General features: G+C 47.0%; 1 protein-coding gene across 1 annotated transcript in view; it reads left to right on the plus strand.

Annotated features, from left to right (window-relative positions):
- Positions 1–16,322, plus strand: part of EIF5B (eukaryotic translation initiation factor 5B) — a 92,450-nt gene that overhangs the window by 61,152 nt on the left and 14,976 nt on the right. Inside the window, exons 9-15 of the mRNA XM_069757523.1 lie at positions 3,502–3,561; positions 4,126–4,451; positions 4,675–4,782; positions 7,201–7,311; positions 7,431–7,498; positions 8,461–8,602; positions 10,274–10,405. Coding sequence (XP_069613624.1) covers positions 3,502–3,561; positions 4,126–4,451; positions 4,675–4,782; positions 7,201–7,311; positions 7,431–7,498; positions 8,461–8,602; positions 10,274–10,405 — 947 coding nt within the window. The remainder of the gene's footprint in view (positions 1–3,501; positions 3,562–4,125; positions 4,452–4,674; positions 4,783–7,200; positions 7,312–7,430; positions 7,499–8,460; positions 8,603–10,273; positions 10,406–16,322) is intronic.

Below are 16,322 nucleotides of genomic sequence, written 5' to 3' on the forward strand. Positions count from 1 at the left end.
CACATCCTGCGCTGGGCCGAGACCAATCACTCGCTCATCTCGGCGATCCACATACCGGGTGTGGAGAATTGGGAAGCGGACTTCCTCAGTCGCCAAGGTCTTGCCTCGGGCTAGTGGTCCCTCCATCTGGAGGTCTTCCAGCAGATTTGCCATCGCAAAGAGTATTCTCCATACTCTAAGTATAATAGAAGAGAAGAAAAAATGCGGCACTCACCCTGAGATAGCTGTGAAGATTGTGGTCTTTTATTGGAGAACAAATGAAGATAACATCCGTCAGGACATCAGGTATGTACGAGGGTGCGGTATAGGAGCTCGGACGACGGCCGTTTCGCACACGCAGGTGCTTCGACGGGTCCGGAGGTACGTCGAAGCACCTGCGTGTGCGAAACGGCCGTCGTCCGAGCTCCTATACCGCACCCTCGTACATACCTGATGTCCTGACGGATGTTATCTTCATTTGTTCTCCAATAAAAGACCACAATCTTCACAGCTATCTCGGGGTGAGTGCCGCATTTTTTCTTCTCTTCTATTATACTTGGATTACTTTGTGGACGTTTATGCTGAGCACCGGTCCCCTTAGCGATTGTGGCGCCTGAACACATAGCTGTCCGCTAATAGTCCTATCTACCTGGATTTGCTCTACCCTAGTGCCGTTCTACCTCTTATATTTTGACATTCTCCATACTCTTCCTCTGCTCCCGAGAGGCAATGCCCATGGACGTTCCCCTCTGGTTTTTTCCATTCCGTCAATTTTAGAGTTTCTCCAATCAGGTTTAGAGTCGGGCCTTGTCCTAGGCTCGCTCAAGGGACAAGTGTCCGCATTGTCTGTTTTATTCCAACGAATGATCGCTTCCTGACTGCCGGTTAGGACATTCATCCAAGGAGTGTCCCGGATGTTCCCTCCCTATAGAATGCCTTTGGCTTCATGGGATCTTAATTTGGTTCTCTGAGTTCTTCAGGAGGCCCCTTTCGAACCATTGCAGGACATTTCTCACCCTCCTTTCATGGAAGGTGGTCTTTCTCGTGGTGATTACGTCAATCAGGAGGTTTCTGAGTTGGCGGCCCTCTCTTGCCACCCCCCTTTTCTGATTTTTCACCCAGACAAGGTAGTTTTGAGAACCTCTCCCTCTTTCCTACCTAAAGTCGTCTCCTCCTTTCATCTAAATGAGGACATTGTCATTCTGTCCGGCGCCAACCCATCGTATCGAGAAAGCTCTCCATACTCTGGATGTGGTTGGAGCTCTTCGGCGGTACATATCTGCCACGGCTCCCTTTTGTAAGTCGGGTGTCCTGTTCGTGCTTTCGGAGGGAAAGGTCTACCTGCTTCAAAGGCTACTCTGGCCAAGTGGATCCGCTCCACTATTCAGGAATCCTATCGCGTCAGGAACACCCCTGTCCCAGCAGGGATTAAGGCGTATTCGACTCGGTCGGTCGGTGCTTCTTGGGCCATTCGGCACCAGGCTTCAGCACAACAGCTTTGTAAAGCTGTGACTTGGTCCAGTCTGCATACCTTCACAAAGCACGATCACGCTTCGGTAGACGCTGCCCTTGGCAGGCGTATTCTTCAGACGGCGGTACCTCAGTAAGCCAGTGGTACATGGGGTTTTTAGCAGTGCAATTGCTCCCCACCCAGGGACTGCTTTAGGACGTCCCATGGTCCTGTGTCTGCCAATGAGGCGTAGGAGAAAATGAGATTTTTGTGTACTCACCGTAAAATCTTTTTCTCCAAGCCAATCATTGGGGGACACAGCACCACCCTGTTAGCCTATTGGCTGGTTGTTGTTCTGGTTTGTTCCTCAGTTTTTGACATAGTTTACTTGTCTTGGTTTTTCTTATACTCCTACTGCTTTACTACCGAACTGGGTCGCTACTGGCCAGTCAAGGGGTGTATACTGCAGAGGAGGAGTTAACTCTTTGTGTTTACTTAGAGTCCTCCTAGTGGCAAGCAGCATAACACCCATGGTCCTGTGTCCCCCAATGATTGGCTCAGAGAAAAAGACTTTACGGTGAGTACACAAAAATCTCCTTTTTCCGATGGTGTGACGTCAACGGTCTATCCCTATGTTTTTTTCCCTTCCTTCGCTTCTCGGATTTCTTCAGTCGGGTATAGATGCGAACCTCTCCCTGAGCACGTTAAAGGGTCAGGTTTCTGCCTTGTCTATTCTCTTTCAAAGAGACCTTGCTTCTCTCCCCCAGGGGAGAACCTTCCTTCAGGGGGTTGCTCATGTTGCACCTCCTTACCATCCTCCGGTCGCTCCTTGGGACCTCAACCTTGTGCTCTGCACACTCCAGTGCACCAATTCGGGACATCTCTTTTTCGCTTCTTTCCTGGAAAGCAGCTTTTTTTGGTAGCCATCACCTCCATCAGGAGAGTTTCCGAGTTGGCGGCGTTGTCCTGTCGTTCTCCCTTTCTGGTCCTTCATCAGGACAAAGTTGTCCTTCGGCCTGTCCCTTCTTTTCTGCCAAAGGTGGTTTCAGCTTTTCACATCAATGAAGACATCGTCCTTCCTTCTTTGTGCCCTTCCCCGGTTCATCCTTTGGAGAAATCTTTCCACAATTTGGATGTGGTCAGAGCTATCCGGGTCTACCTTGCCAGAACTGCTCCTTTTCGTCAGTCCGACCCTCTGTTTGTCGTCTCGGAAGGTCGTCAGAAGGGGCTCCCCGCCTCTAAGTCCACAATTGCTCAGTGGATCCGTTCGGCGGTCCTGGAGGCATACTGTGTTCAAGGCAAACAGCCTCCCCCGGAGGTGAGGGCTCACTCTACCTGGGCTGTGAGAGCTGTTTGGGCAGTTCGTCACCAAGCTATGGCCTCGCAGGTTTGCAACTGTGAAATTCTACAAGGTGCACACTCAGGCTTCTGCGGATGCAGGCCTTGGTAGGAAGATACTGCAGGCGGTTTCGCACTGGCCGACCAAGTTCTCTATTCTTATTATCCCGCCCTGGGGACTGCTTTTGGACGTCCCATGGTTACCTGTGTCCCCCAATGAAGCGAGAAAGAAAGCGGGATTTTTGGTTCTTACCGTAAAATCTCTTTCTTGGAGCCTTCATTGGGGGACACAGCACCTTCCCTTTTATGTTGTACCGTATTGGCCAACGTGCCGTTGTTGTGGGTTGGTACATAGGTTGAGTTCTTTTTACTTGTTCCTACTACTGCTTTTGCACCAACTGAGTTGCCTGGTGCCTGTCGGAGGGTGTATACTGCAAGGTTATTTTTCTTTATTTGCATAGTGTCAGCCTCCTAGCGACAGCAGCATACACCCATGGTTCCTGTGTCCCCCAGTGAAGGCTCCAAGAAAGAGATTTTACGGTAAGAACCAAAAATCCCTCCTTTATCAAAGTTGCAGTAGAGTCAGGGTCTCTATTCCTACATCATGCTTCTCTAAGATGGGATAGCAAAACATGGTAACCAATTGGTCTTAACAGTTTATTGTAATATTTTTCTATTTGTGTCATTCCTGATCATACTCTAATTGTGTTTTTTATATTCTCTCTTACTCTTAGAAATTCAAGATGACTTTGGTGTAGATGACTGGGAAGCGAGAATCAGCGATGAAGAGAAAGGTATTTTTTTCCCTGATTTGCTTATTTGATTAGTTTTAATAGTTATATAATTTATTCTGTTAAATCTTCAGAATTGGGTTTAAACCTTCAGGAAGCGTGCAATCTTGTCAGGAGCTTAGATTTCTTAGATGGCAATCTGTATTTCTTCTAGGGTGGTTCCATTGAACACTAGGCCTTTTTCACCATATTAATCTAGATGTGCCCTTGTAACAGTTCACATTGGGATCACTGTAAAGTTAGAAGCTCATACCTCTTGTGGATTTTGCTTTTGATTTCACCTTATGAATTGCAAAACATGAAGATCAATGGCACACGTGCAATGTAAGTCATGCTGCCGAGTCTCAAATATGCACCAGATTAAAAATCTATACATAAATGAGGATTTGGAAAATCCAATTTACCATCATTGCACTGTAAATTGGCTGGAAATTTTGTGTGTAGACGTTGCTCCCTCAATCTTCAACTGCTGATCCCAGCCTTATTATTAGAAATAACCTGGCCAGAAAGCTTACGTCTTTGAATACCTACTCTGTCCAAAATAAGACTAGTGTGTTTCTTTGACAGATCCAAAAAAAGTTCACATAGAAGTTCAGGAGAAAAATGAAGACGAGGATGAAGATGATGAGGATGACGACGACGACGATGATGAAGATGATGATGCAGAAAGTGAGGAGGAGGATGATGATGATGATGACGAAGCTGATAGCAGTGAGGATGAAAAATCTTCAGAAGAGAAAAAAACTGAAAAGCCAACAGCATCTTTCTCTGCTGGAGGCAAACCAGCTGAGAAAAAGTCTATTGTAGAGCATAGTTCTGAGTCTGAGTCCGAATCTGATGACGACCGCACCAAAGAAGAACGGGCATATGATAAAGCAAAGAGGCGAATAGAGGTACTTGACATTGTTACTCTTCTTTTACTTATGTTTGCATTGACTTAGTAGCTTGTAGTTCAGTCTTCCGTTGTTTATTTTTTTTTAAACCGTGTTTTTTTGTTTTTACCTTTTCACTTAGCTTTAGTTTTAAAATGTGCAGTGGTTCTCCTCTGTTTACTTCTGTATAAGTACCACTCTTATCAAGTCTTACCTAGAACGGAGTTGACTTGTCTTATTTTAGAAACGACGTTTGGATAACCAGAAAACCATAAACACACAAGTTCTCCGGGCACCAGTTATATGTGTCCTTGGTCACGTGGACACTGGAAAGACTAAAATCCTTGACAAGGTATGTACCTGTTTTATATTGTTTGCCCACTACAATATTTATAATGACCAATCCTTAGAATAGGTCATGAATTTAAAGTCAGTGGTGGTCCGCCACCCAGCACCCCACCGATTACCCTTTATTAGCTTCTCAGATGGCCAGATGTTACCATCTTTGGCATCCTGCTCTGTACACTGATACCATACTGCTGCTCCTGGATATGAGAACATGTGATCATTGGGGTGCTGGGTGTCAGACCCCCACTGACCTCATATTCATGACCTTTAAGGATGGGCAGCATGGTGGCTGAGTGTTCAGCGCTGCGGTCTTGAATTCAAATACAAGAACAACATCTGCAAGGAATTTGTTCTCCCTGCGTTTGTGTGCGTTTCCTCCAAAACGCCAAAGTCATACTGATAGGGAAATGTGAACCCCAGTGGGGACAGTGATAAAGATGATGTCTGTAGTGTGCTGTGGAAACCAAGGCCCTTTATTAGGGAGTAAAATAAGTATAATAAAATAAGTCCTCATTTAATGAGATCCTGTCATCTGGACTTTATACCCCAGACTTATGACATGTACGTAGAGATTCTTTACTGTTGAGTAAATCCTTATCGATCTTGTAGAAATTCGTTTGCTGGTTTTAAGAAATCCATAGTTGTATTTGCATGCTGATAAGTTGCAAGTGCATTGGGGTGGGCTCTGCACTTGCAGCTCTTATTTGCCTTTTCCCTGCCTTCTGCCCCCTATCTATGACTGACAGGTAATTGGAACATGAGTGACCTGGAGGCAGGCAACAGGTGGGGGGTAGGGAGAGAGCAGTAGAGATGTAAGTGCAGAGTCTGCCCCACTGCACTTACATTAGCAGACAATTGCAACCATGGATATCTCAAACAGCAAAACGTATTTCTATAAACGCTGGATATAGGAAAGATATATATCTTGGTACCGTGTAAGGCTACGTTCACATTCGCGTCTTTGGACGCAGCGTCGCGGACGCAACGCACGAAAGACGCATGTAAAACGCAGGGTTTTTTGACGCATGCGTTCAACCTTTTTTTTATATATATAGGGTCTTTTCAGTGTCTAGACACCGTCTATACAAGAACGCATGCGTCATACAACGCACAACAACGCAAGTACTTGCGTCTTCTGCGTTGCCAATACACTTCAATGGGGTTTTCAACGATGCAAATGCAACGCAAGTGCGACGCATGCGTTTTTTTTAAATTTTGAACGCAGAAAAAATGCAACATGTTGCGTTTGCCACGCCCTGGCAGGTGCGTCGAAACGACGCATGCGTCGCGAAACGCACCAAAACGCATGACAACGCATGCCCATGCGTCCCCAATGTTAAAGAGAGGGGCGTATGACGCATGCGTTGTTTTGCGGCGACGACGCTGCGTCCAGACGCGAATGTGAACGTACCCTTAGCCAGTAGATAGAAAAATATTTAGAATTGAGAGTCCTCAGTGGTTGATACCTTTTAATGGCTAACTGAAATGATGGTAACAAATTGCAAGCTTTCGAGACTACTCAGGTCCCTTCATCAGGCATAGACTGTCTTTGCCTGAAGAAGAGACCTGAGTAGTCTCGAAAGCTTGCAATTTGTTAAATCTTTTCAGTTCGCCATTAAAAGGTATCAACCACTGAGGACTCTCAGTTCTAAATATTTTTCTATAAACACTGGAAGCTTTTACTTGGCATTAAAGCACCTGTACATACATGCAATTAGCATGGGGTGTAAAATCCTGATGACAGTTTCTCATTAAAAGAAGTGGGCAACCCCTAAAAGTTTCAGTGATAATGACATTTACATGTCCTACTCTAAGTTTGTGTGGCTGGGGGAAACATAGTTGTGTGGTTGACAGTCCTGTCATCAAAGCAAACGTATGCCACCTATGTGTTCTGCCTCTCCAGTGCTCAGTGGCAATGCTAAACCTTAGTGGGCACAAATTTTTATTTTTTTTATGTAGGGAAAGGGGGATGATAATGTAATTTAAGTTGCCATGTTTCAGAGCATAGAATAGCAATTGGTCATGGAAAGAAAGAGAAATATTCTGAAAACTATAATTTGAAAAATATTTTGCTTTTGAAGGCCCTAAAAATCCCAATTAGAAAGAAGTCGGTTAATTGGATCAATAGAACTGGGTATCAGAAATGCAATGAGAATGTTCTTCTGAGACCTTGTATGCTTTTCCGTTGATATGTAACCGGTATCGGAATACATAAGAATTTGCGCATGAGAATTTAAAAAGAAAAAAAAAAGCTTATGGTCACCCTGTGGAAAATATTCACCATCTAAATTGACCAGGATGTGTATATATGGAGAAAATGTTAACCTGAGTTTCACTCTTTTCGGAGAAGAAAATCATGGCCCATGATATGTTAATTTCTACACACCAATGTAAATTTTGTATTTTCTTTAAAAATTTCTAGCTGCGTCACACTCATGTCCAAGACAGTGAAGCTGGAGGGATCACTCAGCAGATAGGTGCCACGAATGTGCCCTTGGATGCTATAAAAGAACAGACAAAAATGGTTAAAAATGTAAGTACTACCTGAAATGATGGCTGCATTAAACTGTCTGAGCAATTCATGTATATATTGGCTAATTAATACCCATTCTGTAGTGAACGGATTTCTAAATGTTGTCATCTTTAATTCAGTTTGATAAGGACAATATGAAGATTCCAGGAATGCTCATCATTGATACACCAGGTCACGAGTCTTTCAGGTATCCTCTTGTCCACTACTTCTGAATTTGTACGAAAGTGTGCTGTTATCCAGGCTAGATAAGACTTGGGAGCATAGTATGGCGCAAAGTTATCTAACCTGTCCTCAAAATAGCTTCTTTCTTCTAGAAAAGTGTATTCCTGTAATACTAGACAGATGGGGCGTCGTCCTTGCCATCTTGATGAGATGTGTTGGAGTCATGCACTCTTGATACGTGAAGAGGAGTACGCCTCTTCATGATTTGGGAGCGCCGGACGAGTGGTGTAAACCTCTGTATGTGCCTCACCACGGATCCTACTCCCTTCTGGAGCAAGATTTGTGGCAGCTCTGACAAGATGGCGTGAGAACGCCACTAGCTGCAGAAGTTTAGCGCCGCTGCCAGTTGCGCCAAAATTATGCAACTTTTCAAAGCTTTTTATGGTAGAATACTGACAAAATCTTTAATGAATCTGGCCCATGGAGTAATGTTTGTGGAAGAAAACAGTCATGTTTCTAATCTCAGATTAGCCTCCCACATACACACCAGACTTGTTTCTGCCGAACCCTCCAATATGGAGTATTCGGCTGACTCCCTAATGTTTATGGAGGTGTCGATAGGTGATGTCCAAATTCGGACTGTTGATTGTATTGTTCTCCTGTTGATAAGCTGTTGGCAGACATGTCTGTCAGCGGGGGTTCTATTAGAGAACATATGAGCACTAGCCTATACCTATGTATGAGGAGATTGCTTCAACCATGCAATAATCTGAGGCCTCGATCTGCTGACAGTCATATTTTGTGTATGGCCCGTTTTTAATCTCCATTTCTTGCTACTGTTTTGAGCTAGTCGAAATTGTATGCAATGAAGACAAAGCTGTGATATTTGTCATGCATCTAAACTATATCCCTTGATTCAGTTTCTTTGTGCATGCCTCTAGGTCCTGATGTAACTAATTCGCACCATGTTGTTTGTTAATTTTCAAGTAATCTGAGGAACCGTGGAAGCTCTTTGTGTGACATTGCCATCCTGGTAGTAGATATCATGCATGGGTTGGAGCCACAGACAATCGAATCATTAAATTTATTGAAGACTAAGAAGTGTCCTTTTGTTGTAGCGCTAAATAAGGTAAGGAATGTGTTTTGTGTTTTATTTTTATTTTCTATTGTTTTATACACTGCTCAAAAAATAAAGGGAACACTAAAATCCCACATCCTAGATATTTCTGAATGAAATATTCCAGTTGCAAATCTTTATTAATTACATAGTTTAAGGCGTTGAGAACAATAAAGCATAAATGATCAATGTAAATCAAAATGAATATCCCTTGGAGGTCTGGATTTTGAATTATACTGAAAATCAAAGTGGAAAATCAAATTGCAGGCTGGTCCAACTTCAGTGGAAATGCCTCAAGACAAGGAAATAATTCTTAGTAGTGTGTGTGGCATCCATGTGCCTGTATGATCTCCTTACAACGCCTGGGTATGCTCCTGATGATATGACAGATGTTCTGAGAGATTTCCTCCCAGACCTGAATTAAAGCATCAGTCAACTGGACAATCTGTGGTGCAACGCGGCATTGTTGAATGGAACGAGACATGATGTGCTAGACTGAATTCAGGTCTGGGGAACGGGCGGGCCAGTCCAGAGCATCAGTGCCTTCATCATGCAGGAACTGCTGACACACTCCAGCCACATGAGGTCTGGCATTGTCCTGCATTAGGAGAAACCCAGGGCCAACAACACCAGCATATGGTCTCACAAGGGGTCTGAGGATCTCATCTCGGTACTTAATGGCAGTCAGGCTACCTCTGGCGAGCACATGGAGGGCTGTGCGGCCCTGCACAGAAATGCCTCCCCACACCATTACTGACCCAATACCAAATCAGTAATGCTGGAGGATGTTGCAGGCAGTAGAACGTCCTCCGCAGAATATCCAAGCTTTGTCACATGTGCTCAGTGTGAACCTGTTCTCATCCGTGAAAAGCACAGGGCGCCAATGTCAAATCTGCCAATTTTCATGTTGCCTGACAAATGCCAATCGCCCTGCCTGATGTTGAGCTGTAAGCACAACACCCACTTGTGGACGCAGGGCCCTCATACCACCGTCATGGCATCTGTTTCTGACAGTTTGAGCAGACACATGGATGTTGGTGGCATACTGGGGGTCAATTTGCAGGGCTCTGGCATTGCTCATCCTGTTCCTCCTTGCACAAAGGAGGAGGTAGTGGTCCTGCTGCCGGGTTGTTGCCCTCTTACAGCTCCCTTCACATGTCCTTGTGTACTGGCCTGTCTCCTAGTATTTGCTCCATACTGTGCACACTGTGCTTACAGACCCTTCTTGCCACAGCTCGCATTGATGTGCCATCCTAGATGAGCTGCACTACCTGAGCAACTTTTGTGGGTTGTACAGTAGACACTGCCTCATGCTACTGTAGCTCTAGGGGTGATAACAATAACAAAATGCAAAAGTGACCAAAACAGCCAAAAAGGATGAGAACAGAGAAATGGTCTGTGGTCATCCCCTGCAGAACCACTTCTTTATAGCCGTTGTGTTGCTAATTGCCTATAATTTCTACCTGTTGTCTGTTCCATTTGCACATCAGGAGAAATTGATTCACAATCAGTGTTGCTTCATAACTGGAGAGGTTAATTTTACAGAAGTGTGATTGACTTGGAGTTACATTGTGTTGTTTAAGTGTTCCCTTTATATTTTTTAGCAGTGTATTTTATGCCTTGAATTAGAGGCCAGTATTTTGTAATATTTCTAATTCTGGTGAGACGAATACTGTCTTTCAGGTTGATAGGTTGTACGACTGGAAGAAAAGTCCGGAAACTGATGTGGCTGCTACTTTAAAAAAACAGAAAAAAAATACTAAGGATGAGTTTGAAGAGCGCACCAAGGCCATTATTGTGGAATTTGCACAGCAGGTGAATAATAAGATTGAGTAGAGACACAACAACTTGTATTTATTTTTTATTTTTTCTAATTATTACAGATTTAAAAAAATTATGAGAATTGTGATTTCTTTCTCGCTTCATTGGGGGACACAGGTTACCATAGGTGTATGCGGCTGTTGCCAGGAGGCTGACACTATTATTATTATTATTATTATTATTATTATTATTTATTGTTATAGCGCCATTTATTCCATGGCGCTTTACATGTGAGGAGGGGTATACATAATAAAAACAAGTACAATAATCTTAAACAATACAAGTCATAACTGGTACAGGAGGAGAGAGGACCCTGCCCGCGAAGGCTCACAATCTACAAGGGATGGGTGAGAATACAGTAGGTGAGGGTAGAGCTGGTCATGCAGCGGTTTGGTCGATCGGTGGTAACTGCAGGTTGTAGGCTTGTCTGAAGAGGTGGGTCTTCAGGTTCTTTTTGAAGGTTTCGATGGTAGCCGAGAGTCTGATGTGTTGTGGTAGAGGGTTCCAGAGTAGGGGTGATACGCGAGAGAAATCTTGTATACGATTGTGGGAAGAGGAGATAAGGGGGGAGTAGAGTAGGAGATCTTGTGAGGATCGGAGGTTGCGGGTAGGTAAGTACACTATGCAAATAAGGAAAAAAATAACTCCTCCTCGGCAGTATACACCCATCGACAGGCACAAATCAACTCAGTTTTTGCTTAGTGTCTGTAGGAGGCGGACCTGGATCTAACCACCAGATCCTCATTATTTTCTTTTCAGGGTTTTTTGTGTGTTTATTAATCTTTTCCCTTTCTCTTTCAGAGTCACTTCTTCAGGTAACAGGGTGCAGCTTCTCACCCTGTTTTTCCCACGTTTATGTGACCGAGAGAGCAGTGTGGTATTACCCAAATCGCCCACTCTCGGACCCGCTGGCAGGACTTCGTTCCCATTCACCATTATGGGTGTTTCAGGGTGACTCTTGGTGGCTAGTCCTCGCCTTCTCCCCTCCTCACCCCTCTCCTTGGAGAGGGCTGAGAGGAAGACGGTGGTTACCGATGGTGACCTACCCCTTCTAGTAAGGGGTTGACGCCGTCTTCTGCGCTGTCCGGAGACGGCGCGGGAAGGAGGATCTTCTTTCCCAGGACCCTCTCTCCCGATGGCCTCTGACGCGATCCTCATCTATGAAGAGGAGCCTTATTCACAAGCAGGTAGTATGACCCCCCAGCTGCAGCGCTCACCGGTATACAGCCCCTTCTTCTTCTCCTCCTCCTTCCCAGCAGTAATTTTTCAAATTTCATACCCTTTTTCTTCTCAAGCGCATGGTTCCCGACATTTTGCAGCCTTCCTCTCCCTCGGCTGTTTTCCGTTCAGGCTACACCCCCCCCATCCCCTCCGGCATTTCTCCCATCGGCGTGCTCCTCTCCTCAATCAAAACCCCCCCCTCCCGCTTTGCCGGGCTAACCAATCTCTGCCATACTTTCAGCTTCCGTTGCTGGGGACGCCCCGCTTGGTCATGGCACTGGCGTTTGGCCCACTCTCAGGCTGGACATGCCCCCTCAGGCATGTCAGTCTATCAGGACACAGGTTTCGCTTCATTCAGCCAGGCACGCCCCCCCCCCCCCCCCTCTTTTTCTGCGCGCCCGGACCAATGGGCCAATTACAGGGAGGCCTGGTCGTTCCTGTCTCCTCAGGAGATTATCCCCGCCCACCTTTCGCCTCAGCACGTTGCATGGCCACAAGGAGCACAGCGTCCATCTTGCAGCCGAGATCCTGCAGTGTTTCCACCTATCCGGAGGGAGACGCAGCTACCTGCACTTCTGCAGCTTCCTTAGCGACCCGCAGGGTGACACAGCTACCTGCGCTGAAGCTGCTGCTTCATCGCTGGGTGTCTGGTAGGCTCTGCATACTCCTACCTGGCCACTTTTCTTCGGCCTTACTCCCCTCAGCAGTATCGCCTTCATAGCGTCCTGCTGCAGTTGTCACTCAGTCTCTACCTATGCCCAACCCCGCAAGGGCCTCTGGCTATAACCCTACAGTGACTCACTACACTTGTGCCCGCTGTAAGAGAAAGTGGGGCTTCAGGCCAGCAGTCGTCCTTCTGTCTGTCCTGCAGTCCTTCCACCATGTTTGCCCCTCAGGAGATCCCTAACGCCCGGGATGAGAGCACCCCCTCCTCCGGAGTGGGCTGTTGCCATGTCTCAGTCAGTCTCAGACCTGACTAAAGTATCACAGTCCCTGGTAAAGGTCCTGGAACGCATGCCGCATCTATCTGCCGCCACCAGTGCCACGAACGCCTCCCACGGCGATTCGCACGCACCTGACCACGGCCTTTACAGGGACAGATTAGAGAAAAGATCCAGGAAGCGGACTCTGTCTAGATCCTCATCCAGTTCACCGGACCCCGCTGCGGCATCCAGAATACCCCTCTACCCGTTCCCCCTGCTCGGAGGCGGATGTCGGGTCGGATGTAGTTTCTCAGTCGGAGTCTGACTCGGATGCGGATCAGACCTCTGGGAAGCAGGATATGGTAGATAGCCTTATTTCGGCTATTATTCAAACCCTCGAACTTAAGGAGGAAGATGCGGCTTCCCAGGATGACTCCGTTTCATTCATCCCTCCAGAGTTTTTCCCAATCACAAAGAGTTTGAGAATACTACCTCTAGACACTGGGAACTTCCCAGAAACCGTTTTCCGGGAAGAAAGCGTCTGGACATTTTATACCCATTTAGTTTAGATCTTGTCAGCAAATGGTCCGAATCCTCTAAGGTAGATCAGCTGGTATCACGCTTATCCTCGCAGACAGTTCTGTCCATCCCTGATGCGGCGTCACTCAAGAACGCTACGGACAGACAAATGGAGGCTTTAACCAAATCGGCTTTTGAGGCGTCTGGCGCTTCTGTCTGCCCTAATCTCGCCTCCTTTTGGGTGGCGAAGGCCGTATGTGCCTGGGCCAAGATACTTTGCAGGGGCATTGTGGCATTGACTCTTTCAGAGGAGCTAGCAGATTTAGCAGACCAGATTGCCCACGCAGGTAAATATCTCTTAAATGCCTCCTTGGATGCGGCTGCTTGCTCCGCAAGAGCAAACAGCAATATCATTGCCATTCGCCGCGTCCTTTGGCTAAAGATGTGGAATGCAGACCCTGCATCTAAAAAATCTCTCACTGGCCTACCGTTCCAGGGCTCCAGTCTCTTTGGGGCAAAGCTGGACCAGATCATCTTTGATGCCACTGGTGGTAAAAGCACCTCTCTACCTCAATCCAGACTAAAACGTCCCTTCAATAGAAAGGGACCCCAGCCTTTTCGCCCCTTTCGGCTTTTCTCTTCCTCAGGCGGTTTCTCACAGCAGGACCATTCTTCCGCTAAAGGGTAAAGAAGAAAACCTTCCTTCAGGCCTACCCCTCACTGGAGGCCTAAGAGCTGCCCCTCTAAGCCCTCCTTATCTCGCAGTCACAGATTTTCTTCTAAATGACGGGTCACCCCCCACCTGGAAATCTTTCCAGGGTGGGAGGCAGGCTTCTTCTTTTCAGGGAGGCTTGGTTATCTGTGGTTGACGCCTGGGTCAGGGAGATTGTTACATCAGACTACAAAATAGAATTTTCTTCGCCCCCAGGAAGACGCTTCTTCCTGTCTCGTCCACCAAAGCAGCCTTCTCATGCCCCAGGGCATCTCCAGGCCATCTCTTCCCTCCTCAGCTCAGGGGTGTTCGTTCCAGTTCCTTACCACGAGCGGTTTTCAGGTTTTTACTCAAACCTGTTCGTAGTCCCAAAAAAAAGACGGTTCACTCCGCCTGATCTTGGATCTCAAGCAGTTGAACCGCCACCTTCGGATTCGCCACTTCAAAATGGAGTTCTTGCGCTCGGTGATCGCCTCCATGGAATCGGGAAAATATCTTTGGTCGGTGGACATTCAGGATGCATACCTACCCATTCCTGTTTGTGTACAGCATCAGAGGTTCCTTCGTTTCGCGATCCAGAAGCACCATTACCAGTTCACAGCTCTCCCATTCGGCCTGGCGTCCGCTCCCAGGGTCTTCACAAAGGTCATGGCGGAGGTCATGGCCATCCTTGGATCAAAAGGGATCCTCATAATCCCCTATCTCGACGATCTCCTGGTCAAGGGCCCGTCTCGCCGGGACTGCGACCAGAGCCTGCAGATCACTCTGGACACTCTGATCCGTCTCGGTTGGATAACAACAAAGAGAAGTCTACCTTAATTCCTACTCAACGTCTTGTCTTGGGCATGGAACTCTACACCATCCAAGCCCAAGTCTTCCTTCCAAAGGAGAAGTTCTTATCTCCGGCAGGGCATCAAAGCCCTAAAGCGCCCTGTCCCTCTCCCCCAATGGCAGTCCCTCCTCTCGGGCAAACCGGTCCTCATTCAGTTGGACAACGCCACAGCCGTGGCTTACATAAACCACCAGGGCGGGACTCGCAGCAAGCAGGTCATGATAGAGGTGGCAAAGATTCTGCGTTGGGTGGAAAACCATGTCCCCGCCATATCAGCTGTCCACATTCCAGGGGTGGACAACTGGGAAGCCGATTTTCTGAGACGTCAGGGGCTCGTGTCAGGCGAGTGGTCAAACTTGTCAGAGATGGGCGGTTCCGGATGTCGACCTAATGGCTTCTCGAACGAACCACAAGGTTCCCCAGTACGTAGCAAAGGTCCTTGGACCCGATGGCCGTCGGCTGTGACGCACTTGTGAATTCGTGGTCCCAGTTCCAGATTTCTTATGTGTTTCCGCCTCTTCCCTTGATTCCAAGGATCGTAAAAAAGGTTTGTAGCTCCGGATTGGCCTCGGAGAGACTGGTAGGCAGAACTAGTGAACATACTATCGGACGTTCCCTGGAGGCTCCCAGACCATCCAGATCTTCTATTGCAAAGGGCCCCTCTTCCACCCGAATTCTCAGTCTATAAATTTAGTGGTATGGCCGCTGAGGACATAGTCCTAAGGAACGCAGGTTTTTCTCACAGCGTCATACAGGACATGATTAAGGCTAAAAAAACGGCATCTTCACTCATCTATCATATGTGTTGGAAAGCCTTCTTCCGATGGTGTGAAGACAGCGGTTTGTTTCCTATGACTTTTTCCCTTCCCTCAGTCCTTGGTTTTCTATAAACGGGTCTCGACTCGGGCCTTTCCCTAAGTACCTTAAAGGGTCAGGTGTCCGCTCTGTCCGTTCTCTTCCAAAGAGATCTGGCTTCTCTTTCTCAGGTGAAGACCTTCTTTCAGGGCGAGTCGCCCACATAACGCCCCCTTACCATTCTCTGGCTGATCCATGGGATCTCAATCTTGTCCTGGGTGCCCTCCAGCGCGCGCCTTTTGAACCAATTCAGGACATTTTTCTCCCTCCTTTCATGGAAAGTGGCCTTCCTGGTCGCCATCACCTCTATTAGGAGAGTCTCCGAGTTGGCTGCATTGTCCTGTCGTTCTCCTTTCCTGATTCTGCACCAGGATAAGTTGGTCCTCCGGCCTGTTCCTTCCTTTCTGCCAAAGGTAGTTTCAGCCTTTCACATTAACGAGGACATCGTCCTTCCTTGTGCCCTTCCCCATTTCATCCCTTGGAAAAATCTTTCCACAAACTGGATTTGGTAAGGGCTATTCAAGTCTATCTTTCCAGGACTGCTTCTTTTCGTCAGTCCGATCCTCTGTTTGTCGTATCTGAAGGTTGTCGAAAGGGGCTCCCAGCCTCTAAATCCACAATTGAACATTGGATTCGTTCAGCGGTTCTGGAGGCATACCATGTTCAGAACAAACAGTCTACTCCGGGGGTGAGGGCTCACTCGACCCAAGCTGTGGGAGCTTCCTGGGCCATTCGTCACCAGGCTTCGGCATTGCTGGTTTGCAAGGCCGCAACCTGTTCGTCGCCAAGGAGGAGTTATTTTTTTTTCCTTATTTGCATAGTGTCAGCCTCCTAGCGACAGCAGCATAC

This window comes from Ranitomeya imitator, chromosome 3 (genome assembly GCF_032444005.1).
Source record: "Ranitomeya imitator isolate aRanImi1 chromosome 3, aRanImi1.pri, whole genome shotgun sequence".
NCBI lineage: Eukaryota > Metazoa > Chordata > Amphibia > Anura > Dendrobatidae > Ranitomeya > Ranitomeya imitator.